Raw genomic sequence first — 26306 nt, 5'->3', positions numbered from 1 at the left:
GAGACCTGGGTTCGATCCTGACTACGGGTGCTGTTTGTACGAAGTTTGTACATTCTCCCTGTCACCGCGTGGGCTTTCTCTGGGTGTTCCAGGTTCCTCCCACAGTTCAAAGACGTACAGGTTTGTAGGTTGATTGGCTTCTGTAACTTATAAAATTGTCTCTAGTGTGTGTAGGTTAGTGTACAGTGGGATCGCTGGTCGCCGCGGACTCAGTGGGCCGAGGGGCCTGTTTCCACACTGTACCTCTAAAAGTAAAGCCTAAAGTTCAGCACGAACAAAGTCCGAATGATGCTGGTGTATCCAGGCACGGAAATCGCTATCAAAACATGGGGGGGACACAATTTCTTGGCGGCCGCGCGCACGCATGTGCACACACACACGCCCGCGTGCACATGCGCACACATGTGAGGCTTCGGCCGTGGGCCCTGTGGACGGTAACAACTGACCTGGTTGGTGACCAACTCCGAACTCCAGCAGCAGCAGCTTCGTCCGCCCCGAATCGTGGGGCTTGAATCGGCCCGTTCGCGGGGCTTTTCATCGGCCAGTGGGGGGGTTCAACATCGGGAGCCTCGATCGCCTTGATGCAAATTAACTTACAAGCCCGCACTTCTTTGGGTCCTGGGAGGAAGCCCACGCGGTCACAAGGGAGAACGTGCAAGCTTCGCAGAGACAGCAACGGAGGTTCGGATCGATTGTGGAGCTGTGAGTAGGCAGCTCTGCCAGCTGTGCCACTGTGCCGCCCTGGAATGGTGTGCGATGTGGAACACCAACAATGATCTTGTTGACCGACAGAACAGTGTTAAGGGCTGAATGGTCTGCTTCTGTTCCTATTTCCTATGTTCTCACACCATAACATTATCACGAGGTGATTACTTTCCAAGTACACTTAATAACATCTGACCCCAAAGCAGTGTCTGTCTAACCAAAATGAAAATCAAAACTCCTGCAAGTGAAGGGTTTGTATTTAAGGGGAAAGGCGAGCGAATGTTATTATTAAAATAGAGACTGTGGCAGATTACAGTGCTGTCACTAGCCTGATGGATTTATTTTCTTATTGCGAAGGTAACACATCAATCTGCGGCATCACAATTGACCTGCAGCCATTAAACTCTTTCATTTTGCTCCAGAGGTTAAACGGATGTTTTAGGGTCAAAGGTGGAGAAGCTGCAAATGTTTTTTGTTAAAATTATGAATTGATCCAACTTGCACTGGGACGATGGCTTAGATCTGGGGCTGGATCCCAACCAATTTGGAACTTGTTGCAGGAAATGAAGAGGTTTCATGTCAGGATATTGTACAGGTCTGATTGTTGCAATCCTATTTGAGTTAAAATGTACTATGTTTAAAAATATGTTTCCTTGCTGCACCAGTGGCTGTAATGAAACGGGTTTAGATGAAGTTAACAGTATGGATATATGGCTATGTAGCGCTGTTCACAATCTCGGGCCATCTTGCACTTATACATCATAAATGCAATAGGAAGGAACTGCAGATGCTGGTTTAAACCGAAGATAGACACAAAACGCTGGAGTACCTCGGCAGGAAAGGCAGCATCTCTGGAGAGAAGGATTGGGCGACTTTTCGGGTCGAGACCCTTCTTCAGACTGAAAGTCACGGGAAAGGGAAACGAGAGACAGAGACGATGATGTCGGGAGATATAGAACAAATGAATGCATCTCATGAGAGCAAATTAACTCTCATCGGAGAGAGGAAGACACACCTTGAGGTTTCTCAGTGGAGCAGATGAAATGTGTAGTAAGGAACTGCAGATGTTGGTTTAAATCGAAGATGGACACAAAATCCTGGAGTAACTCAGTGGGGCAGGCAGCATCTCTGGAGAGAAGGAATGGGTGATGTTTTGGGTCGAGACCCTTCTTCAGGCTGAAACACACACTGCAGTCTATTCAGCTCATCTGATCGGCACTAACCACCCAACGACCATTTGAACGAATGCTTAACTAAGCATTTTTTATTTTCCGTTCACCCCCATAAGCAGCACAGTGGCTAGCGGTGGAGCTGCTGCCTTGTAGTGGCAGATACCAGCGTTCGATCCTGACTACAGAGTTTGTACATTCTCCCTGTGATCGCGTGGGTTTTCTTTGGCTGCTCCGGTTTCCTCCCACAAAATTCAAAGACGTAAAGGTTTGTAGGTTAATTGGCTTCGGTAAAAATTGAAAATTGTCCTAGTGTGTAGGGGAGTGCGGGAGTATGGGGCGAATAGACAATGTGCAGGAGTAGGCCGTTCGGCCCTTCAAGCCCGCACCGTCATTCACTGTGATCATGCCTGATAATCCACAATTAGTACCCCGTTCCTACCTTCTCCCCATATCACTTGACTGCCATCTTTAGGAGCATCTAACTCTCTCTTGAAAACATCCAGATAATCTGCCTCCACTGCCTTCTGAGGCAGAGAATTCCACAGATCCACAACTCTCTGAGTAAAAAATGTTTATCCTCATCTCCATTCTAAATGGCCTACCCCTTATTCGTAAACTGTGGCTGTTTGCTGGTTGGCAAGACTCGGTGGGCTGAAGGGCCTGTTTCTGCGCTGTATCTGACTGAACTAAACCTGAAACTTTAAGTATCTGTAGTCCAGGTCATGCCAGAAGTCATGGATTTTATTTATCCTGCTTTTCCAGAAGAGCATATATTTTAAATGATATCTTTCATTGTCATCAACAGCCTCTGCACTCTTGCTTGGAATGTTTTGGGATGCAAACCAAACTAAACATAAGTTTACACACACATAGATTTTATAATTTCATTACACACTAGAGGCAATTTGCAGCATGCATTTAACCTACTAATCCATGCGTTGTTGGGATGTGGAAAAAAAACGGAGCATCCGGAAGAAATCCACGCGGTTACAGGGAGAACCCGCAAACTCTGGAGGTCGGGTTTGAACCTAGGTCACTGGAGCTGTGAGTAGCAGCTCTGGTGACTGTGGCACAATCCCACCTAATGAGATACTGCAAAAATATATTGCATACTAGAAAGTCAGAAACTTCTAATGCTGATCTCATCCTGCAGATGGAGGATCATTTCTAAGGCAGAGATACATAGATTCTTGATTAGTACATATTTCAGGTTTATGGGGTTAGGGCAGGAGAATGGGGTTGGGAGGGAGAGATAGATCATCCATGATTGAATGGCGGAGTAGACTTGATGGGCCCAATGGCCGAATTCATCTCCTATCATGAACTTAAGATCAAGTGAAGCTTGGAAACTTTGACTGGAAGTCTCACATGGATGGGATTAAAGAATCCATTGTTCATGTACTAAAACAGTGGGTCAAAAATCAAACTGGAAATTAATTGTTGACTTGATGCAGTTGGACAATGTTTCTGGTACAAGGAGATTCAGAGATCAGCACACTGGGTGGAACTGTGGGTAGGATTATAATAAGGCTGCAGATTCCCATTCCTGAATGATCTCCACAGGTGAAGGATGACCCTACTGGGAGTTGCCATGGAGCTGGTTGAGCTACCTTGGCCCCAGCTCAAGGTTGGGCAGTAGATCCATGTGGTGGCCACTGCTGAACTTTGGACCTCTCCACCCCAAAGAACTGTGGACACTCAATGTTGAGACTGGAAGGTTTTTTTCGATCAAGAGATCTGGGGATCAACGAGAAAGGGGACACGAGAGACTGAACAAGCAATTATCTTATTGAATGGTGGAATTAACTTTGATAAGCCATATGGTCTTGCCTTACTTTTCTTACTTAAGTTCTTAATAACTGATGGAATAATGAATTCACGGAATATATGCAGGATGTCCAAAGGAAAGAGTTGCTTTGAACCTCAACAACACTTCCAATTGGCAGCAACACTTCCTCCTCGATAACCATCAGCACAGGAGCACTTCAAGGCTGCATGCTGTCCCCTGGTCTATTCAGTCTATACAGATAACTGTGTGGCCAGACACAGTTCCAACTCCATCTTTAAATTCGTCGACAATCCTACCATTGTTGGACGATTAGCGGCTAACAATGAGTCAAAGTGCAGGAGGGAGATTGATGATCTGATTGAATGGTGCCAGAACAACAATCTTGCTCTGAACATCTGCAAGACTAAGGAGCTGATTGTTGACTTCAGGAAGGAAAGGCAAAGCCAGGGATCCATTAGTCTGTCTTCATCGGCAGGTCTGCAGTGGAGACAGTCGACACTTTAACTTCCTGGGCGTGCATATCTCTGATGATCTGTCTTGGGCCCAGCTCATTGATGCCATCACAAATCAACGCCTTTACTTAGTTTAGTTCAGTTTAGAGATACAGCGCGGAAACAGACCCTTCGGCCCACAGAGTTTGCGCCGACCAGCGATCCCCACACATTAACACCACACCACACACACACACACACACACACACACACACACACACACACACAACAAATTTACATTTACACCAAGCCATTTAAACTACAAACCTGTGCGGCTTTCGAGTGTGGGAAGAAACCGAAGATCTCGGAGAAAACCCAAGCAGGTGACAGGGCGAACATACAAACTCCATACAGACAAGCACCCGTAGTCAGGATCGAACCCGGGTCTCTGGCACAGTAAGGCAGCCGCTCTACTGCTATGCCACCGTGCTACCTAATCTTCTTGAAGATTGAGGAGATTTGGTGTATCAAACTTCTACAAGTGTACAGCAGAGTCCATGCAGACTGATTGCATCGCGGGCTAGTTCAGTAACTCAGACATCCAGGAACGACGGCGGCTGCTGAAAGTGGTAGATAGTGCCCAGTCCATCAAAGGTGCCGACCTTGCCACCATTGGAGGAATGCACAGAAGGCATTGCCTCAAAAAGGCAGCTAATATCATCGAAGACCCACACCACCCTGGCCACACTCTCATCTCACCTTTTTCACACAGAGAGTGGTGAATCTGTGGAATTCTCTCCCGCAGAAGGTAGTTGAGGCCAGTTCATTTGTTATATTTAAGAGGGAGTTAGATGTGGCCCTTGTGGCTAAAGGGATCAGGGGGTATGGAGAGAAGGCAGGTACAGGATACTGAGTTGGATGATCAGCCATGATCATATTGAATGGCGGTGCAGGCTCGAAGGGCCGAATGGCCTACTCCTGCACCTATTTTCTATGTTTCTATCTCACGATTATCCTTGGGAAGAAAATACAGGAACTAAATGCGGGACCTCCAGATTGAAGAATAGCTGCTTCCCGGCAACCATCCTGTTCTTGAACACAACACGAACCAGCACTTCAGCAAATGATCTACTATGGACTTTGTTTTGGTTGCACCACAGACTTATATTTTGCTCTATTACAGTCTGGTTACCTGTTTTACTGATAATTAATTTATTACGTTATTGATTACCGTATATTTATTTGTGTGTTTTAGTTTCCGTTGGCTTTAGAGATACAACATGGATATAACAAACCTTTCGGCCCACCGAGTGTACAAACCAGCGATCACCCGCTCACTAATTCTATCCTACACATTAGGGACAATTTACAGACGGCAGTTAAATTTACAAACCTGCACGTCTTTGAAATGTGGGAGGAAACCAGAGCGCCCGGAGAAAACCCACGGGCAGAATGTGCAAACTCCGTACAGGCAACAACTGTAGTCAGGATCAAACTAGGATCCCTGTCGCTGTAACGCAACTCTACCGCTGCGCCACCCTATGTATTGTGTGGCCATGAGCATGAAAGATTGGACATCTGATTGAGATAAGTTAAAAGGATTTGAAATGGGATTCTCCTCAGGTTCATATAAAATTTTGCCCCTCTCACCTTAATCCCCTGGTTGTAGCATGTGTGATTATGTAAATGGACTGTAAAGCTGTAGCAAGTAGGAATTACATTGTTCCATTTCCAATACATCGGACAAACACTCTTGATTCTTGCAGAGAGGAACACTGGTCAGCGCACAACAAGAGATTCTCACTATACCTCGGCACACGTGATAATAAACTAAACTCAAGTTAATTGATAATTGTGCTGTTCACAAGCCTTTGAGGAAGAATGATCATACAATGATAGAATTTTACGACTTTTTTTTAAGTCATGTAGGTTCAATAGAAAAACAAGTCTTAACTTCATAGTTTCCTTAGTTTAGATCTATGAAAGGATTGCGGTTTAGAGAGAGCATGTGTTGAAAGGATGACAGTAGACAGCATTTAAAGAAATAATGTATAAAAAGTTATCTTCCTTTAAGTTACAAAAACCCGAAAGAAAAAATGATTCATTCGTGGCTGACCAAAGAAATGAAAGATAGTATTAAATCAAAGGACGATGATTGCAAAGTTGCCAGAGAAAGCATTAAGCCTGAGGAATGGAAATGTTGTAAGAGTCCAACAAAAGAAGACGGAGAACATGATAAAAGTAAACGCCAGATAACTGTGAGAGCGTGCTGGAGAGTATAATAAAAGCCGGCTGTTAGACTGGCATGTGAAAACAAAACGTTTTTCAAGGGCGAATGCGAGTCATTTAACAGACTGAGAGGAGAAATCATAAAAATGTCATGGAGTCATACAACACGGAAACAGGCCCTTCAGCCCATCTCACCCATGCCAAACAAGATGCCTCATCTAAGCTAGTCACATTTGACCTATATCCCTCAACCTTTCCTATCCACGTACTTGTCCAAGTGTCTTAAGTGCTGTTATAGTACCTGCCTCAACGACCTCCTCTCACAGCTCTCTCCATATACCCACCAGTCCCTGAGTGAAAAAAGTTACCCCTCGAGCGTATATTCAATCTTGTCCCTCTCACCTTATACCTGGTTCTTGATTACCATACCCAGGGTTAAAAGACTGTGCATTCACCCTATCATTATATTATACACCTCTATAAGATCACCGCTCAGCCCCCTGAACTCCAAGGAATAAAGTCCGAGCTTGCCCTGTCCTCATATATTAGGAAAGGGTAAATAAATTAAGCAATTACTTTATATCTGTCTTCAAGAAGGAAGGCAATACAACTCTAACAGATATATCAGAGAAACAAAACTGGGGCAAGAATGAGGAACTGAAGGAATTACCATGCCTTATTATGTTTAAGAAAGAACTGCAGATGCTGGGAAAATCGAAGGTGGACAAAAATGCTGGAGAAACTCAGTGGGTGAGGCAGCATCTATGGAGCGAAGGAATAGGTGACATTTCTGGTCGAGACCCTTCTTCAGTCTTCAGATGCTGCCATGCATTGTTATGTTGTAGTTTTAGACTTAGCCCAAGATGGGAATTGGGTAAATATTAATTTCTCATAACATGGATAGCTTGTAATGCTTGTTAAAAAAATTCCCCTGATACATGTGTTATGTTAAGGTCATATTGTAAATATTAGTTGAAAAAATGGAACTGAAGTTATTAATCATGACAGCTTATATAACCCAAGGACTGACCAGCTATACCCCAGAGGTTTGAATTAGATGCATGCTCTGTACAAGCTATTGGTGAGGCCACGAAAGAGTATTGTGCTCAGTTTTAGTCACCCTGTTATAGGAAAGATGTTGTGAAGCTGGAAAGAGTGTAGAGAAAAGATTTACAAGGATGTTGCCAAGACTCGAGGGCCTGAACTATAGAGAGAGAGGTTGAGCAGGCTAGCACTCTATTCCTCTGAGTGCAGGAGGATGAAGGGTGAACTTATGTAGGTATGCAAGATCACAAGAGAAATAGACAGGGTAAATGCACAGAGTCGAGAACCAGAGGACACAGGTTTAATGTGAGGGTGGAAAGATTGAATAGGAACCTGAGGGGCAACTTTTTCATTCAAGGGGTGGTGAGTGTATGGAACTAGCTGCAGGAGGATGTGGTTGGGTCACAAAGTTTAAGAAACATTTAGACAGGTACATGGATGGTTTAGAGGGATAGGTGGGACTAGAGTAGATGGTGCATGTTGGTCAGAATGAACAAGTTGGGCTGAAGGGCCAGTTTTCACACTGCATGTCTCTATGATAATTATGGTCCAAATTTGTACAGATTCTAGAATAGGTTCTTGTGGAAAGCAGCAAATGTGAACCCACTGCCTAAGAAAGGAGGGAATGACAAAACGTAAACCTATTGACCTATTAAGCTAGCAGCAATCTCAGGAAAAATGTTGGCATTCATAATGAAGATAACAGAATACCTTGAAAATAATCTGAATTGAGTCTGAAGAAGGGGCCCAGCCCAAAATATGACCTGTCCATTTCCTCCACAGAAGCTACCTGACCCACTGAGTTCCTCCAGCATTTTGTGTTTTGCACAAGATACCAGCATCTGAATGAATGAATGAATAAGTTTATTGGCCAAGTATTCACATACAAAGAATTTGCCTTGGTGCTCTGCCCGCAAGTGACAACATGACAAGCAGTGACAGTTAGGAATGGTTCTTGGTTTCTTGCTCCTCCAAAATGACACATAAAACATTAAACATTAATAATAAAACATTATTGAAACATTAATAAAACATTATCTGCAGTCCCATGCAAAGAATAATAGGATTGAGGAGTGGCGATTTGCCAAAGGGCAGTCGTGTTCTTACTAATCTGCTGCATTTCTTTATGGAAGAGGGCCAGCACAGCTGGCAGAGCAGCTGCCAGAGATCCAGGTTCAATCCTGACTCCGGGCACTATTTATATGGAGTTTGCCCGTTCTCTCTGATCACGTGGTTTTCCTCCGGGTGCTCTGGTTTCCTCCCACACCCTAAAGACCTGCGGGTCTGGAGGTTAATTGGCCTCTGTATAAGGAGTAAATTGCCCTGGTGTATAAGGAGCAGATGCAAAAGTGGAATAACACAGAAGTAGTGTGAACGGGTGATTGATGGTCGGTGTGGACTCGGTGGGGCAAAGGGCCTGATTCCCTGCTGTACTGAACTGAACAAAGTGTTTAGTAGGATAGGATAGGATAGATAAGGGGGAAGGACCCAGTTGGATTTTCAGAAAGCTTATCATAAAGTTTCAACAGAAGAGGTTAGAGCACGTGGAATTCAGTCTGGTGTAGCAATGTGGGTCAAGAATTGGTTATCATACAACAAACATGGTATCCCTAATCTCAACTAAAGTAAATTAATTTATTGTCATAAACACCGTGGTGCAATGAGAATCCTAGTTTGCATGAAGGTCACAGGGAAAGCAATAAATACAATAAGCACAACAATAAATACAACGACAAATGCAAAGCAGCAGATTGAAACAAAGATTCAGGTGCAAATTGGATTAATGCAAAAAAAATATTGAAGTGCAATAACGGAATAACCAAATGAGGTGGAGTTAAGAGTCAGAGTAAGTGGCAACATCTCCAAGAATGGCGTGTGAAAGGGATGATTGGTTCACAATAGACACCTTCTCTCCAGAGATGCTGCCTGGCCCGCTGAGTTACTCCAGCATTTGGTGTCTATCTTTGGTTTAAACCAGCATCTACAGTTCCTTCATATACAGGATTGATTCTCGAGTTTTATAGCTGTGGAGGAGTTCTTCTTAAATCTGGATATCTGGCTTTAAAGCTCCTATTTCACAATCTGTATCAATGATGGGCTTTTGGCCACGCCGGGCAATGAAAGGCCCCGCGAACGGGCCAATTCAAGCCCCACGATTCGGGGCGGACAAAGATGCTGTTGCTGGAGTTCGGAGTCGGTCACCAACCAGGACAGCTCCCGATGTTACCATCCACAGGGCCCCACAGCCAAAGCCTCGCGTGTGTGTGCGTGCGGTCACCAAGAAATTGTGTCACCCCCCCATGTTTTGATAGCGATTTCCGCCCTTGGATGCTGGAATCTTGAACAAAAGTACAAAGTGCTGGAGGATTTTAGAAGGCTGAGGAAGTTTGGCAGGTCCCAAACAACCTTTAAGGATGCCCCCTAGAAAGCATTTCATCAGGATGCATCACAGCCTGGTTTTGGGAACAGCTCCATCCAAGACCGCAAGAAATTGCAGAGAATTGTGGACGCAAGCCCGTCCATCACACAAACCAACCTCCCTTCCGTTGACACCATCTGCACTTCACACTGCCTCGGCAAGGCCGCCAGCATAATCAAGGACCAGTCTTGCACTGGTCACTCCTTCTTCTCTCTCCTCTTCTATCAGGCAAGAGGTACAGACGTTTGAGAATGCACACCTCCAGAATCAGGGGCAGTTCCTTCCCAGCTGTAATCAGGGAACTGAACCGTCCTCTCACCAACAATGGTGTAGGCGCGTCGGGCTGAAGGGCCTTTTTCCACGCTGTATGACTCAGAGAGCGGTCCTGACCTCCCATCTACCTAAGTGACGACCTTTCAGCCATCTTTATTTGGACTTTACTGGACTTTATCTTGCACTGAACTAATTAATCAAATTTAATATCTGTTTACCCTCCACAGCCGAACGAGCCTTGTACATGAGCCTTATCTGAACCACAGGAGAAATATAAGCGCTTCGCTGACATTTCTTTTCAAATTGCCAGTTGCTTTAGACTTTACTTTAGCATGGAAACAGGCCCTTTGGCCCACCGGGTCAGCGCCAACCAGCGATCACCTGGTACAATAGCACTATCCTACACATTAGGGACAATTTACAATTTACAGAAGCTAATTAACCCACAGACCCTGACGTCTTTGAAGTGTGAGAGGAATCCGGAGCTCCCAGAGAAAACCCACACAGGTAACAAGGAGAACGTACAAACTGCGTACAGACAGCACCAGTAGTCAAGATCGAACCCGGGTCTTTGGCGCTGTAAGGCAGCAACTCTACCACAGCGCCACTGTGCCATCCTGTATGTTGGCAATAAAGAGATTTTTTTTCACTTGGAGGGTGGAAACTGTTGGACTTCTCTACCTAGGATCATGGAGGCTCAGTTATTCTGCTCATTCTAAACAAAAATAAATCCTGGGTAAAGAACATGGAACAGATGTTAGGCTGGCCGCCCTACAATTTGCTGCTTCCTGTCCCTCTCCTTCCACGAATAAGCACTGACATGAATGTCATAGCTCATGATCTTGATCTTTGGAAGAATGTTTTAACGAGTATCTTAAAGGGGAAGATAAAAAACAGCAGAAATAGAAGATAGTACACAGAACAGTGCAGCAGAAGGACAGGCCCTTCGGCCCACAATGCCCATGCCGAACATGATGCCAAGTTAAACTAATCTGCTCTGCCTGCATGTGATCTACGGTAGCACCAGAGACGTGGGTTCGATGCTGCCTACGGGTGCAGTCTGTATGGAGTTTGTACGTTCTCCCCGTAACCGCGTGGGTTTTCCCAGGGTGCTCCGGTTTCCTCCCACACTCCAAAGACGTACAGGTTTGTAGGTTGTTCAAGAAGGAACTGCAGATGCTGGAAAATCGAAGGTACACAAAAATGCTGGAGAAACTCAGCGGGTGCAGCAGCATTTAAAACCCCAGGTTTGTAGGTTAATTGGTTTTGGTAAAAATTGTAAATTGTCCCTCGTGTGTGGTGCACGCTAGTGTAATGGGATCGCTGGTCGGCGCGGACTCGGTGGGCCGAGGGGCCTGTTTCCGTGCTGTATCTCTGATGTAAACGATAAACTAAACTGAAATGGTTGATTTCTTTTCACGCACAAGTTCTTGTGTGTTTTATTTTGCAGGACGATGACACTAACTTCCACATGGATTTCATCGTGGCTGCTTCTAACCTGAGGGCAGAGAATTACGACATTCCACCGGCAACCCTCCACAAGGTAGGGAGCAGGCACCTGGGGAGAGCACCGAGCAGTGGCACGCACAGACAAGCCAGCGAACACGATCCTCCGCTGTAAGAGGAGGGGACGCAAAAACCACAGGGCATGTTGATCATTGTCTAATATTTGCCGAGTGAACTGAGGCGGAATCTCTGAGCCCCGAACTAACAGTTGCAGGATTAGTAACACCAGAGCAGCAATCAATCAGTGCGCTCGGCCATTTCCCCGGGACGGATTGAATGTTGGTCCCCAGCTTTCACCTTACCTGTCACCACAGGCGATCTGTCACTGTAACATCTGCGCAGCAAGATCGATGCCAACAATTACTGTATGCACAGGATACTCGGAGGGAAGAGTCAGGGAGCAGCCAGAACTGCCAGCAGTTATTAAACCTGGGGGACATGTTGGGTTAAGCTGTTTTGTATCTTAGGATTTACAGCACAGAGGCACAGAGCCCAAATAGTCCATGCTGGTGTTTTAGTGCTGAGGACAGGTCACTCATTCTGATGGTATAGTTCTGTTACGTTTATTGTCACCTGTGCCGAGGTACGGTGAAAAGCTTTTTTGGAGTGTGCTAGCCAGTCAGCGAAAAAAGACTATGCATGATTACAATTAAGCCGTACAGTGTACAGATACAAGATGAAGGGAATATCATTCAGTGCATGATAAAGTCCCATTAAAGATAGTCTGAGGGTCTCCAATGAGCACGTCAGATAGCACGTCAGGACCACTCTCTCGTTGGTGACAGGATGGTTCAGTTGCCTGATAACAGCTAGGAAAAAACTGGCCCTGAATATGGAGGTGTGCGAATTCACACTTATCTGTGTCTCTTACCTGATGGAAGAGGGAGTGACCAGGGTGAGACTGGTCTTTGATTATGCTGTTCAAGAAGGAACTGCAGATGCTGGAAAATCGAAGGTAGACAAAAGTGCTGGAGAAACTCAGCGGGTGAGGCAGCATCTATGGAGCGAAGGAAATAGGCAACGTTTCGTCCCGAAACGTTGCCTATTTCCTTCGCCCCATAGATGCTGCCTCACCCGCTGAGTTTCTCCAGCACTTTTGTCTATCTTTGATTATGCTGGTGGCCTTGCTGAGGCAGAGTGAAGTGTAGATGGAGTCAACGGGAGGGCGGTTGGTTTGTGTGATGGACTGGGCTGCGGTACTGAGAAATATATAAAATGATGAGAGAGCTAGATAGGTTAGACAGTCAGGATCTTTTTCCCCAGGGTGGAAATGTCAAAGACTAGAGGGCATAGCTTTAAGCTGAGAGGGGCAACGTTTAATGGAGATGTGTGGGGCTGAGTTTTCTTCCACAGAGGCTGGTGGGTGCCTGGAACGCACTGCCAGGGGTGGTGGTGGAGGCATATACGACAGTGGCATTTAAGAGGTTTCTGGATAGGCACATGGATGTGCAGGGAATGGAGGGATATTGATCACCTGCGGGCAGAGGAGATCAGGTTAACGGTGCCTGTGTTTGGCGTAGACATTGTGGGCCGAAGGGCTGTATTGTTCTAAGTGCTATGCTCTATCCACTTGTAACTCTTGCACTCTCTCTGTCTACTTTTTACCTTCACCTGCCTATTTGGTGCTTTAGTACTCTGTACCCCAGCATTCCCTGGCGCTGGTAACCACTGTCTAAATTAGTTTCTAAACGAGTCTGCATTTATTAACGTCTGTCTTATATTTAAAGACCCGAGTCTGGCCTCTCCCACAAGTGAGAATATCTCCAGGCCCATGTTTATCACGGCCAGAGTTTAATAGATCGGTCTGTAACCAAACCCCAGCCTGTCCAATCTTTCCTGATTATCTTTGTCTCTACCTCCTGCATATTATTCGTTTACAGCATGGAAACAGGCCCTTCGGCCCACAGAGTCCACGCTGACCATCGATCATCCATCAGAACTAGTCCTATGTTATCCCACTTTCAGATCTACTTCCGACACAATAGAAGCAATTTGCAGAGGCCAATTAACCTACAAACCCGCACGTCTTTGGAGTGTGGGAAGAAACCGGAGCACCCGGAGGAAACCCACGCAGTCACAGGGAGAACGTGCAAAGTCCACACAGACAGCACCCGAGGTCAGGATCGAACCCGGGGTCTCTGGCGCTGTGAGGAAGCAGCTCTAACCGCTGCGCTACTGTGCCCCCCAGTGTTCTCCAGCGACATTCCTTCTGCAGTCTCTGCAAGCACTGCTGTTGGGCACCGTGCAGGTCGCAGTTTTTGCAGTGCAGGATGAACAGGTTTTTAAAAATTGATCTGAAGATTCCCGGCTTGAAACGTCACCTATCTATGTTCTCCAAAGATGTTGCCTGACCCGCTGAGTTACTCCAGCACTTAGTTTTTTTTGTAAACCAGGATCTGCAGTTTCTTGTGTTTGTGTTAGAAAAAAGTCCAGAGTTACTTAGCGGGTCAGGAGCATCTCTGGAGAACAATGGATAGGTGGTGTTTCAGACGGGATCCTTCTTTCAAACTGTTTTGCCTCACACCCCCCCCCCCCCCCCTCTCTGTGGTTCCTATTTTAAAAGTAAAGGGGCTGTCCCACTTGGGCATCATTTGCACATCACGCAGGTGGCGCGCGAGGATTTTGAGAATCCCAAAATCCTGGGTCGCCGTGCGCGCGTTACGATGCGCGTGTCGTGACACGTAAATGATGTCGCGTAAATGACGTGCAAATGACGCCCAACTGGGACCGGCCCTTAAGTATCCCGATTTAGTTATTTTTAGACCCAGTCCGCCACTGTCTGGCAGCATCTCTGGAAGACATGGACCGGTGACATTTCTGGTCGGGACCCTTTGAAGTCGGGTCAGAATGCTAATTTCACCCTTCAGAACCCTTCAGAATGCTCATTTAACACACCATATAAGAGTGAACTCAATTTCTAGTCAACTCTCTTTACGTTCAACGCAAAGTATTCTAGACTAACTTTTAGCCGTGGGCAGTGAGCACCCTGTGCCTGACTTCAACGAGGAGTAATGTCAAATCCAGCCTTCCCCTTCTGCCAAAGTTCCCAACGTTCAAAGTGAAAACAAGCTTGGCGCAGTGCCAGTGCACTTAACATCCACACAGCTTCTAAAGCAGAATGTTTATAATAATATTAAAAGTGATGGCAGGCAGATAGAGTCTCTGTATTGATTTATAATCCTCCTGTAAAGGCACTCTCTGAAACTCTTCCTAACGATGGTTGGCTGGAAGAAAGTCTACATTATGGTTCCTGATGAAACGATTGCCATTAATCCTACTCTTGCTACATTTTGTGTTAAGTTCTAATTTCACCTTTTGCTATTTCCAGTTATTAACTCTAACTTCCAAACTCTCTCTACTTGAGATCCTTGTTTCAAAGTTCCTCCGAGTCTCATGCCCTCCCCATCTCTGTAAATTCCTCCAGCCCTGAACCCTCCAAGATATCTGATCTCTCCCATATTTGCTCACACTGTTAATGCAGCCATGGAGCAAAAGGTTTTGAAATTTCCTTTCTTAACCTCTTTGAGTGTGAGCATCTTTGGACTTTGGAGGTACAGCGCGGAAACAAGCCCTTCGGCCCACCGAGTCTGTGCCGACCAGCAATCACCCCATACACTAGAACTCCACACACTAGAGACAATTTACAATTTTACCAAGGCCAAATTAAGCTACAAGATATTTAAGAAGGAACTGCAGATGCTGGAAAATCAAAGGTAGACAAAAATGCTGGAGAAACTCAGTGGGTGAGGCAGCATCTATGGAGCGAAGGAAATAGGCAACGTTTTGGGTTGAAACCCTTCCTCAGACAAGATATACAGTTTTATAGATTAATTGGCTTCTGTAAAATTGTAAATTGGCCCTTGTGTATAGGACAGTGTTGGTGTGCAGGTTGGTCAGTGATCAACTGGTGGGTGGAAAGGCCTGTTTCCGTGCTGTTTGTCTAAAGTCTTTGGACTAAAGTCTAAAATGAATACTGCATTGGATTCCTGAGTTTGTGAAGAGTGCTACCGAAATATTTCCTATACAGCTCGTACCAGGCACGTAATCGTTACCAAAACATGGGGGGGACCGGGGGGGACACAATTTCTTGGCGGCCACACGAGAATGGACACACACGCACACGCACACACACACACACACACACACACACACACAGCTTCGGAGGCTTCATCCGCGGGCCCTGTGGAGACACACTGTCAAATTAAACTTAAGCGAGAGAGGTGGCAGAGCGAGCACTCGGTGCTGGTGCTCGGTCTGTTCAGCAGCAAGGGTGAGATCAACATCAGACAAGGCGCTAGTGGGGAGAAAAAGACTCCGTACAGACAGCGCCCGGAGTCAGGATCTAAACCCGTGCCCGTGGCACTGTGAAGCAGCAGCAACGCACAGGCCGAGTGGCCTCTCTCTCTCTCTGTGTACCTGCCAGCAGCGACGGTAACCCGGTCCCGGTTCCCTCTGCTCATCGGGCGCCGACTCCACGCCGTATCGAATCACCCCCAAGTCAAGCGCCGCGCTGAGCTGGCGGAGAGAGCGAGATGCATTAGTGCGAGGTTTCGGCCGTGGGCTTGAATCGGCCCGTTCACGGGGTCTTTCATCGGCCGGCGGAGGCCTCACCATCGGGAGCCTTGATCGTCTCGATGCAGCAGTTTGATTTTAAGCCTCAACGGGCACTGAAAGGCCCCGCGAATGGGCCAATTTGGCCCTTAGAAAGCGGCTGATAGAGTCCGGATGACAAAACATGGGGGGATTGTCCCCCACCTCTCAAAGAATGGGGGGGAGTGTCCCCCCTGTACCCCCCAGGATTTCCGCCCCTGGCTCGTACAGGAAATATTAAGTGAGTCAGTTAATAATTGCTTAAAATCGTGAGTCAAAATGGTAGTCGCAATCTTTTTCAAGTCTGTTTCAATGCAAATTTCACAATTATAGAATCATATAGCGTGAAAACAGGACCTTCGGCCCAACATACGTTGCACTGACCAACATGTGCCATCTACACTAGTGGTGGTTATGTGTTGTAAGGAACTGCAGATCCCGGTCCCCCCCATGTTTTAAACCAAAGATAGTCACAAAAAGCTGGAGTAACTCAACGGGTCAAACAGCATCTCTGGAGAAAAGGAATAAGTGATGTTTTGAGTCGACCAGCTTAGTTACTCCAGTTTTTTGTGTCGACACTTGCGGTTCAATGGTTTCTTTATTGTCACGTGTCCCAGGATCACCTGTAGAAGGATGAGAGGGTATCTTATAGAAACATACAAAATTCTTAAGGGATTGGACAGGCTAGATGCAGGAAAATATTTCCCGATGTTGGGGGACTCCAGAACCACGGGGTCACAGTTTAAGAATAACGGGTAGGCCATTTAGGACTGACTTGAGGAAAGATGTATTCAAGAGATAGATATAGCTCTTAGGGCTAACTGAATCAAGGGGTATGGAGAGAAAGCAGGAAAGGGATACTGATTTTGGATGATCAGCCATGATCATATTGATTGGCGGTGCTGGCTCGAAGGGCCGAATGGCCTACTCCTGTACATATTTTCTATGTTTCGATAGAGAAGTTTAGCATACAGCTCAGCTAGACTATCCCTGTACATAAGCACAATCATCCTGGTCAGTACAGTGTGCACAGTACAGCCCACTGAGTCCATATACAAGCGGTGCCATTTTACTGTCCCACCAGAGCCAGCCTTAAGCCGATTGGACTGATTGGGCCCAGCGTCTAAGGGGGCCCCGTGCTAGAGTAATCAAAAGATCCCAGAGCTCCGCTACTCTCGGCTCAGGGAGATCTACGCCAGGTGGAGGGGGTGGATGGGGAGGGGGAATGGAGAAGTGGGAGGTGGGTCGTTTGCTCACGTTCCCGGGGCAGCGCTCCCGCCCCTCCAGTCGCCGTGCTTCACGCATACAGCCCCGGCTCCACCCCTCTCTCTCCCCGGGGAGACACGGTGAACAATACAGGGAGGGCTGGGCCGGGGGTTGGAGCAACGTTTACGAGCCTCGGCCTCAGCTCACACCCGTCTGTCCATCCACTCTCGCCGCCGGCCCTCTCCCTCCCTTCTCTCCTTCCCTTCCCTCCCTCCCTTCTCTCCTTCCCTCCCTCCCTTCTCTCCTTCCCATCCTCCTTTCTCTCTCTCTTTTCCCTTCTCTCCTTCCTCCTTTCTTTTTCTCCTTCCTCTCTTTCTTTTCCCTTCTCTCCTTCTCTCCCTCCCTTCTGTCTCTCCTTCCCTCCCTCCCTTCTCTACTTCCCTCACTCCCTTCTCTCCTTCTCTCCCTTCTCTCCTTTCCTCCCACACACATATAACGCACAGACAACTAACACACACACTTCACGCACACACAACTAACACAAACACACACTTGAGAGCAAACTTTCTTTCCATTCTTTCTACTCTATTGAATCTCTTACGCAGAGAGTTCTGATGAAAACTAAGTATAGAATATCCTTGTGTGTTCCCTCCCCTTCTCTGAGGGTCAGCCCAGGATGGGAGGGGATGCTTATCAGTAAATTGGCTTTGTGAACCGAGCTGATCGCCGACCAAGCAGACAAACACACACATTTGTGAGATTAGCAACTTCAGGACAGGGAGTGGATTGTCAAAATCACATTGTATATTATAATTTTATTATTATGCACACACAGTCTGCGCTGAGTGGTGTAAGTGCTCTCGCTAATCTAATTAAAGCTCTTATTGTCTGATCCCATCGTACGTTTCCTCTACCACCTCATTGTGATAATCCAGTCTTCCAGATTGACACATGATTTCCCACAATTGTTTTGTAACGCTAAAGAGAACCAAGTTCTAAAATGGCAACGTTTACTGTAGTTCCCAGTCCGTTAGAATTTTAAATTATTGACAGAGAAATTTCTAAACACTATTAAATACTACTGAAGGACATTCATTGCAGTGACTGGCTAAAAAGGATAGGTAAAATGTAAAATCCACATGCTTTATGAAACAAAACACAGTGCTGGAGTAACTCAGCGGGTCAGGCAGCATCTCTGGAAAACACAGATAGGTGATGCTTCATGTCGGGACCCTTCTTTAGTCTGAAACGTCACCTATCCATGTTCTATAGAGATGTTGCCTCACTCACTGAGTTTAGTGTTTTGCTCGAGTTTACAGCATCTGCAGTTACTTGTGTCTCTGCTTCTAAAAATCATAGTTCATTTGCACCTGAGGCCCTGGCCCTGATTACAATGTAATATAGTCATAGAGTCATCTAGCACGGAAACAGGCTTTGCAGCCCAACTCATCGATGTCAACCAAGCTGCCCATCTAGGTGAGTCCAATCTGCCTGAATGTATATGGAGAAACTGCAGATTGTGGAGTACAGAGGCAAATAAATAAATGATGGGTCTTTGTCCCAAACATTATGGAGGGCACTGTGGATACATAGACAATAGGTGCAAAAGTAGGCCATTCGGCCCTTCGAGCCAGCACCACCATTCAATGTGATCATGGCTGATCATCCACAATCACTACTCCGTTCCTGCCTTCTCCCCATACCTCTTGATTCCGCTAGCCCTATCTAACTCTCCTTTGAATTTGGATAGTTGTATAAATGGGAAGGGTTTTAGAGAGGCATGGACAAAATGTAGGCAAATGGGCTAGCCAAGCATGCCAACTTAGTCAACATGGACAATATGAGCCGAAGGGCCTGTTTCCATGCTGTAGAGCTCTGTGACTAAAATCCAATCAACCTATCCCCTTGTTACTTTCTCTCTCATTTACTAATTCAGCCCTTCCCTGAAGCACATCTGTGTTGTTACCAGTGTAAGCAGGTTCCACCATCAGACAATCCTCCTTGATGAGTCAAGAGTGTTTAATTGTCCCATGTACCGGCAATGGAACAATTAAATAGTTTATACTCGAAACACAAATTGCTGAAGGAACTCAGTGGGTCAGTCAGAGTGGATCGGCAGGTTTCGGGTTGGGACCCTTCTTTATACTTCTTGAGTCTGAAGAAGAGTTCCGACCCAAAACCTCACCTGGTCATTTCCTCCACCGATGATGTGTGTAGGAAGGAACTGCAGATGCTGGTTTAAACCGAAGATAGATGTAAAAAGCTGAGTAACTCAGCGGGACAGGCAGCATCTCTGGAGAGAAGGAATGGATGACGTTTCGGGTCGAGACCCTTCTTCAGAGGTCTCCAGCACTTTGTGCTTTGATTAAGATTCCATCATCTGCAGTTTCTTGTGCCTCCAAATACTTTATGTTGTTAGATTTCTTCGTACTGATCTAGTATTTATTGCCCCAAGTATTTGTTTCTCGCAGAAATAGGAACATCTCAAAGTTTGCATCACCCAAAACCCCAAATTTAAAGACACCGCTCCATCTTCTTATTTTTAACAAATCGATCCCCAGCTTGTTCAGTGGTTCCTGAGCTCCTGAACCACAGCACAGTGGTGCAGCGGTCGAGTTGCTGCCTACAGCACCAGAGATCCGGGCTCCATCCTGACTATTGTTGCTGTCTCTATGGAGTTTCTACGTTCTCCCAATGACCGTGTGGGTTTTCTCTGGGTGCTCCCATTTCTTACCACATTCCAAAGATTGTCCCTAGTGGGTGGGATAGAACCAGTGTGCGGGTGATCATCGATCGGTGCAGACTCGGTGGGCCGAAGGGCCTGTTTCCATGCTGTATCTCTAAAGAACTTCCTAGTTATGCTCGCATTCTAATAAATCTATTTTGCACCTTCTACAATTTTCCTGTAGGGTTTCGGCCCGAAACGTCGCCTATTTCCTTCGCTCCATAGATGCTGCCACACCCGCTGAGTTTCTCCAGCAATTTTGTCTACCTTCATAATATGAAGACAGGTGGCAGGTACGGTGGCGCAGTGGTAGAGTTGCTGCCCTACAGTGTCAGAGACCCCGGTTCAATCCTGACTACGGGTTCTGTCTGTACGGAGTTTGTACGTTGACAGTAAGGTAGTGCTAGTGTACGGGGCGATTGTTGGTCAGCACGGACTCAGTGGGCCGAAGGGCCTGTTTCCGCGCTACATCTCTAAACTAAACAAGAATTATTCACCCTGTTCTCTGTTGCCTTTTTACATTTTTGATGGGAGTGATCTCCTTCACTGTGGGATTTTGCTACTCGTCCTGGTTTCATGGTGGTAAGAAACTTTATAGTGAAGGTAAATGACAGGTCCCAAGACTCTTTGCGATTACTGTGTTGTGAGTTTATCCATAGTCTCGGTATTTTGCCTTCATGACCCGCAGACTGGCAACGATTACAAGAAAGCTGTACCAATTGTTCTGACCAATAATTATCTGCTAAGTCAACATCGCTGAAACAAAGTATCTGGTTATTTTAACGTTGTTGCATTGCCCTCAGAGCATAAAACTTGGCTGGAAACATTTGCCACATTATTACAGTTATTTCACTTAAAGAGCACTTTTATTAGCTGTAAAGTACTTTGGAACATCCTGTAGAGAACACACAGTGCTGTAGTAACTCAGCAGATCAGGCAGTATTTCTGGGGGATAGATACAAAATGCTGGGGTAACTCAGCAGGGACAGGCACCATCTCTGGAGAGAAGGAATGGGTGAGCCTGAAGAAGGTCTCAACCCGAAACGTCGCCCAATCTTTCTCTCCAGGGAGACTACCTGTCCCACAGCGTTACTCCAGCATTTTGTATCCATCTTCGATTTAAACCAGCATCTGCAGTTCCTTCCTACACATTTCCTAAGTATTTCTGGAAGACATGGATAGGCGACGTTTCAGGTCGGGACCCTTCTTTAGAGCTTTACATGTTCTCTAGAGATTCTGCCTGACCCACTGAGTTACTCTGGCACTTTTTATGTTTTATGCGAGTTTTATGTTTTTTATGTGAGATTCCATGTGTTACGTTGGGTCTCCTCGCCTTGCGTTACGTTGGGTCTCCTCGCCTTGCGAATAGTCCATGGATCTGGAATAGTCTTGGACCTCCTTGCGATTAGACTAAAACCTGGCTCCATTGAATCCATGTGTAGCTGATAACACCGTACATATATATATATATATATATATACGATCAAGTCAAAGTCAAGTACAATAGGAAGAGCGAAGGAGAAGATGCAGAGTGCAGAATATCGTTCTCACCATTGTAGCACAACAGTTCCATTGACAAAGTCCCATGTCCGCAATGGGGTGGAGGTGAATCGGACAGTACCCTAGCTTATGGAAGGACATGACAGAGGGGAACAGAGGGGAAGACGCTGTTCCGGAGTCTGGTGGTGCGCACTTTGAAGTCCTTGCACGATAAGAGCAGGATGAAGAAGGAATGATAAGGTAAGGCGCCTTTGATTATGTTGGCTGCTTTTCCAAGGCAGCATGAAGTGTAGATAGAGTCAATGTGGGGGAATCTGGATTGTGTGATGGACTGGGCTAGCTGCATCTACAACTCTACAATTTCTTGCAGTGATGGGCAGAGATGATCACAAACCAAACTTTGATGCAATCTGACAGTATATTTTCCATGGCGCATCTGTAGGAGACATTGAGACATGCCGAATTTCCTCAGTATACGAAAGAAGTAGAGGCGTTGATGTGCTTTCTTCAATGTGCTTGCACCAAAATGGTCGATCCATGGCAGCCATTTCTCAGCCAGTTCCACTTTGTCGCCATTTATACTGATTGGGGTATGTACTCCACCATGCTTCCTGAAGTTGGTAATTAAGCAATGCCCATGTCAAGTAATGTGGAGATTGTGCTTTTGGTCAAAAAAACCTTTTGGCACATTGGCCTTCATCAGTCAGAGTATTGATTATAGAGGTTTGGAGGTCGTGGTGCAATTATACAAGACGTTGGTGGGGCGGTGTTTAGAGTATTGTGTTCAGTCCTGGGCATCATGTTATAGGAAAGATGTTGTTAAGTTGGTAAGGGTGCAGAGAAGATTTACAAGGATGTTTCCAGGCTCGTGGGTCTGAGCTATAGGGAAAGGTTGAGCAGGCTGGGACTCTATTCCTTGGAGCGCAAGAGGATGAGGGGTGATCATATAGAGTGGTGATCTCTGTATAAAATCATGAGAGGAATAGATGCACAGAGTCTCTTACCCAGAGCGGGAGAATCAAGAACAAGAGAATATGTTACGGTGAAGGGGGAAAGATTCAATATGAGGGGTAACTTTTTCGCACAGAGTGTTGGGTGTATGGAATGAGCTGCCGGAGGAGGTCGTTGAGGCAAGTACTATCGCAACATTTAAGAAACAACTAGACTAGACCCGTTGAGTCCCTGTCACACGGGAGGCCTGGTCCCCCAACGCAACCTGTTCCCCAACACAATATTCCACCACTCACCCGTTCCCCTAACGCAACCCGTTCCCCCAACGCAATTTTCCACTCACCCATAGCCCCCAACTGCACAGGCTCGGCTAATTTCTCTTCATCCCCAGCACTCCCTCCCCCCCTCTTTACCCTCCCTCTTCTGCTCCTCTCCTCCTCCCCTCACCCAATCCTTCCCTCACCTCTCCCTCCCTCTCCTTTCCCCTACCCTCATTCACTCCCTCCCTCCTTCCATAACTCCTCTCCCCTCCCTAACCCCTCCTATCCCTCTATCCCCAACCTGCCCCACTCCTCATCTCCCCCTATCCCCCCCCCCACTGCCCTCCTCACCTCCCCCACTGCCCTCCTCTCCCTCAATTCCCCCTCCTCTGCCACTCTCCCTCCTCACATCCTCCACTTTCCCCCCTCTCCCTCCCTACCCCCTCCTCTCCCTCAATCCCTCCTCACCTCCCCAGGATATCAAGGATGTGCTCCTTTCCCTCCTTGCGTGCCTGGAGCAGCAGCTCCGTCGCCCTCAGAGCCCGCCTCAGCGCCCAGGCCCCGGAACGTCGTTGCAGACGCAGCCCCAGCCTCGGCGCCAAGGCGGCGGATCCCCGTGGGCCTGGGGCAACAGTAAAATGGAAATAATCTTACCCGTGTCGCAGTTGTGAAATAAAGATGACGATCTGAATACTGGAAAGGTCCCAACTGCGCAGGCGCGGCTGAGGACCTGATGGGAACCCTCCCCCAACTGCGCATGCACGGGTGGGGGCGTGTTTTGTTCATTTAAGTTTTAAACGTTAATAACTTTTAAAATATACCATCAATCTGAACAAAACTTGTTTCATTTACACCACAGGACAATGGTGAGTAAGGTGAGCCAAAAATTGTAGCGCTATCATGTACTGTTTTTGCGCAAATAGAACCTGCAAACAAACAAGATGAGAGTTTTAATAATATGTGTGTATATATATAGATATAGATTATAGATATAGATATGTTGATATAGATTAGACAGGTACGTGGATAAAACAGGTTTAGAGGGATATGGGTCAAATGCAGTCAGGTGGGACTAGTGTACCTGGGATGTTGGTCGGCATGGGCACTTTTAGCGGCACGTGGTTTCTTTGACTCAAAGCAGCTGCTAAACCTATTGGCCACTGTCCAAGAAGCTCAGAGGGTGACTCATTTCTTGTAAAAAGTCACCTAGGGTTTACCACACCGTAGGTTTCTAGCTGAGGTTTCAAATTCTGAAGGAACTTTCGTTTAAACTTACGGGAACTTTTGATTTATGTTTTTAATTGGTGGACTAACTGGTTCTGACCGATTTAATGAAACAACAAACTGGAAGATAATTGTAGCTGCGCTTGTGTTCCTCATGAGATGGAGGAGGGTGCGATTTGGGCTCATGCATTTATAGGAGGTTGGTGGGGAATGCAGACAGGAGGATGTTGTGTGGGTTACTACTTGTTTGGAAGATACCCTTGGACATACGGAATCAGTAGGAAAGTTTGTCATGAAAGTAAAGTCAATAATATACACTGGCCAAGTACCTGGAATTCTACAGCTTGTTTGAAGGCGCTCTTTACAGTAATGTATCTCAGTTCATCTCTAACTTAGAGATACAGCATGGAAGCAGGCCCTTCGGCCCACTGAGTCCATACCGACCATTAATCACCTGTTCACACCAGTTATCCCACTGCACACTGGGGCAATTTGCAGAGGTCAATTGACTTACAAACCTGCATGTCTTTGGGATGTGGGAGGAAACCGGAGCACCCGGACGGAGGAAACCCACGAGGATCACAGGGAGGACGTGCAAACTTCATGCACAGACGGCACCCGAGGTCAGGATCGAACCCGGGTCTCTGGTGCTGTGAGACAGCAGCTCTACCATTCCGTCACTGTGTCACCCTCACCTTGTGTGTATGCTGTTGAAACCAGGAACCAACGTCCACCCCCTGTCGCTGTCCCTTTTGGGTCAGGACTGTACTTCTGACTGGAGTTAATGGGTGGGCGACATTTTGGGTCGGGATGTGTAGGAAGGAACTATAGATGCTGGTTCAAACCGAAGAACCGGGTCGGGACCCTTCTTCAATGTGGAGAAAGGGTAGGTAACATTTCAGATCAGGGCTCTTCTTCACACTGAAGACCATATCATTGTGGCTTCAGCTGTCTATTGGTTGCAGGTATTTAATGCACCAAAGGGTAATTAACTGACTGAATTGTAAGTAATTGTGTCAGTGCCGGACGGTACAAAACTGGGTCAGGTTTTAACTGCTCATTCTTGTAAGTACGATTATTAGTGCTATTTTGATCTGAAACTCTGGTCCCTGTGCGCCTGAGAATCTGGATGCAATTTAATAAACAACCTCTTCCTTGACAGTCAATCTCAGGGAAATATACAGTGGCTTGCAAAAGTATTCATACCCCTTGAACTTTTCCACATTTTGTCACGTTACAACCACAAACGTAAATGTATTTTATTGGGATTTTATGTGATAGACCTGTGGAATTCTCTGCCACAGAAGGTAGTTGAGGCCAGTTCATTGGCTATATTTAAGAGGGAGTTAGATGTGGCCCTTGTGGCTAAAGGGATCAGGGGATATGGAGAGAAGGCAGGTACAGGATACTGAGTTGGATGATCAGCCATGATCATATCGAATGGCGGTGCAGGCTCGAACGGCCGAATGGCCTACTCCTGCACCTATTTTCTATGTTTCTAACACAAAGTGGCGCATAATTGTGAAGTGGAAGGAAAATGATACATGGTCTTCAAATTTTTTTACAAATAAACAACTGAAAAGTGTGGCGTGCAAAAGTATTCAGCCCCCTTTACTCTGATACCCCTAAATAAAATCCAGTGCAACCAATTGCCTTCAGAAGTCACCTAATTAGTAAATAGAGTCCACTTGTGTGTAATCTAATCTCAGTATAAATACAGCTGTTCTGTGAAAGCCTCAGAGGTTTGTTAGAGAACATTAGTGAACAAACAGCATCATGAAGCCCAAGGAACACACCAGACAGGTCAGGAATAAAGTTGTGGAGAAGTTTAAAGCAGGGTTAGGTTATAAAAAAATATCCCAAGCTTTGAACATCTCACGGAGCACTGTTCAATCCATCATCCGAAAATGGAAAGAGTATGGCACAACTGCAAACCTACCAAGACATGGCCGTCCACCTAAACTGACAGGCCGGGCAAGGAGAGCATTGATCAGAGAAGCAGCCAAGAGGCCCATGGTAACTCTGGAGGAGCTGCATAGATCCACAGCCCAGGTGGGAGAATCTGTCCACAGGACAACTATTAGTTATGCACTCCACAAATCGGGCCTTTATGGAAGAGTGGCAAGAAGAAAGCCATTGTTGGAAAAAAAGCCATAAGAAGTCCCATTTGCAGTTTGCCACAAGCCATGTGGGGGACACAGCAAACATGTGGAGGAAGGTGCTCTGGTCAGATGAGACCAAAATTGAAGTTTTTGGCCTAAATGCAAAACGCTATGTGTGGC

At 46.3% G+C, this 26306-nt stretch overlaps 1 protein-coding gene across 1 annotated transcript in view; it reads left to right on the top strand.

Annotated features, from left to right (window-relative positions):
- The window catches only part of uba7 (ubiquitin like modifier activating enzyme 7), a 231125-nt gene that overhangs the window by 117925 nt on the left and 86894 nt on the right, over positions 1–26306 (top strand). Inside the window, exon 22 of the mRNA XM_033037366.1 lies at positions 11513–11605. Coding sequence (XP_032893257.1) covers positions 11513–11605 — 93 coding nt within the window. The remainder of the gene's footprint in view (positions 1–11512; positions 11606–26306) is intronic.

The sequence above is a fragment of the Amblyraja radiata genome, chromosome 18 (genome assembly GCF_010909765.2).
Source record: "Amblyraja radiata isolate CabotCenter1 chromosome 18, sAmbRad1.1.pri, whole genome shotgun sequence".
In the NCBI taxonomy this organism is placed as follows: Eukaryota; Metazoa; Chordata; class Chondrichthyes; order Rajiformes; family Rajidae; genus Amblyraja; species Amblyraja radiata.
The sequence above is the reverse complement of the archived record's forward strand: the minus strand, read 5'-3'. Positions and strand labels throughout refer to the sequence as shown.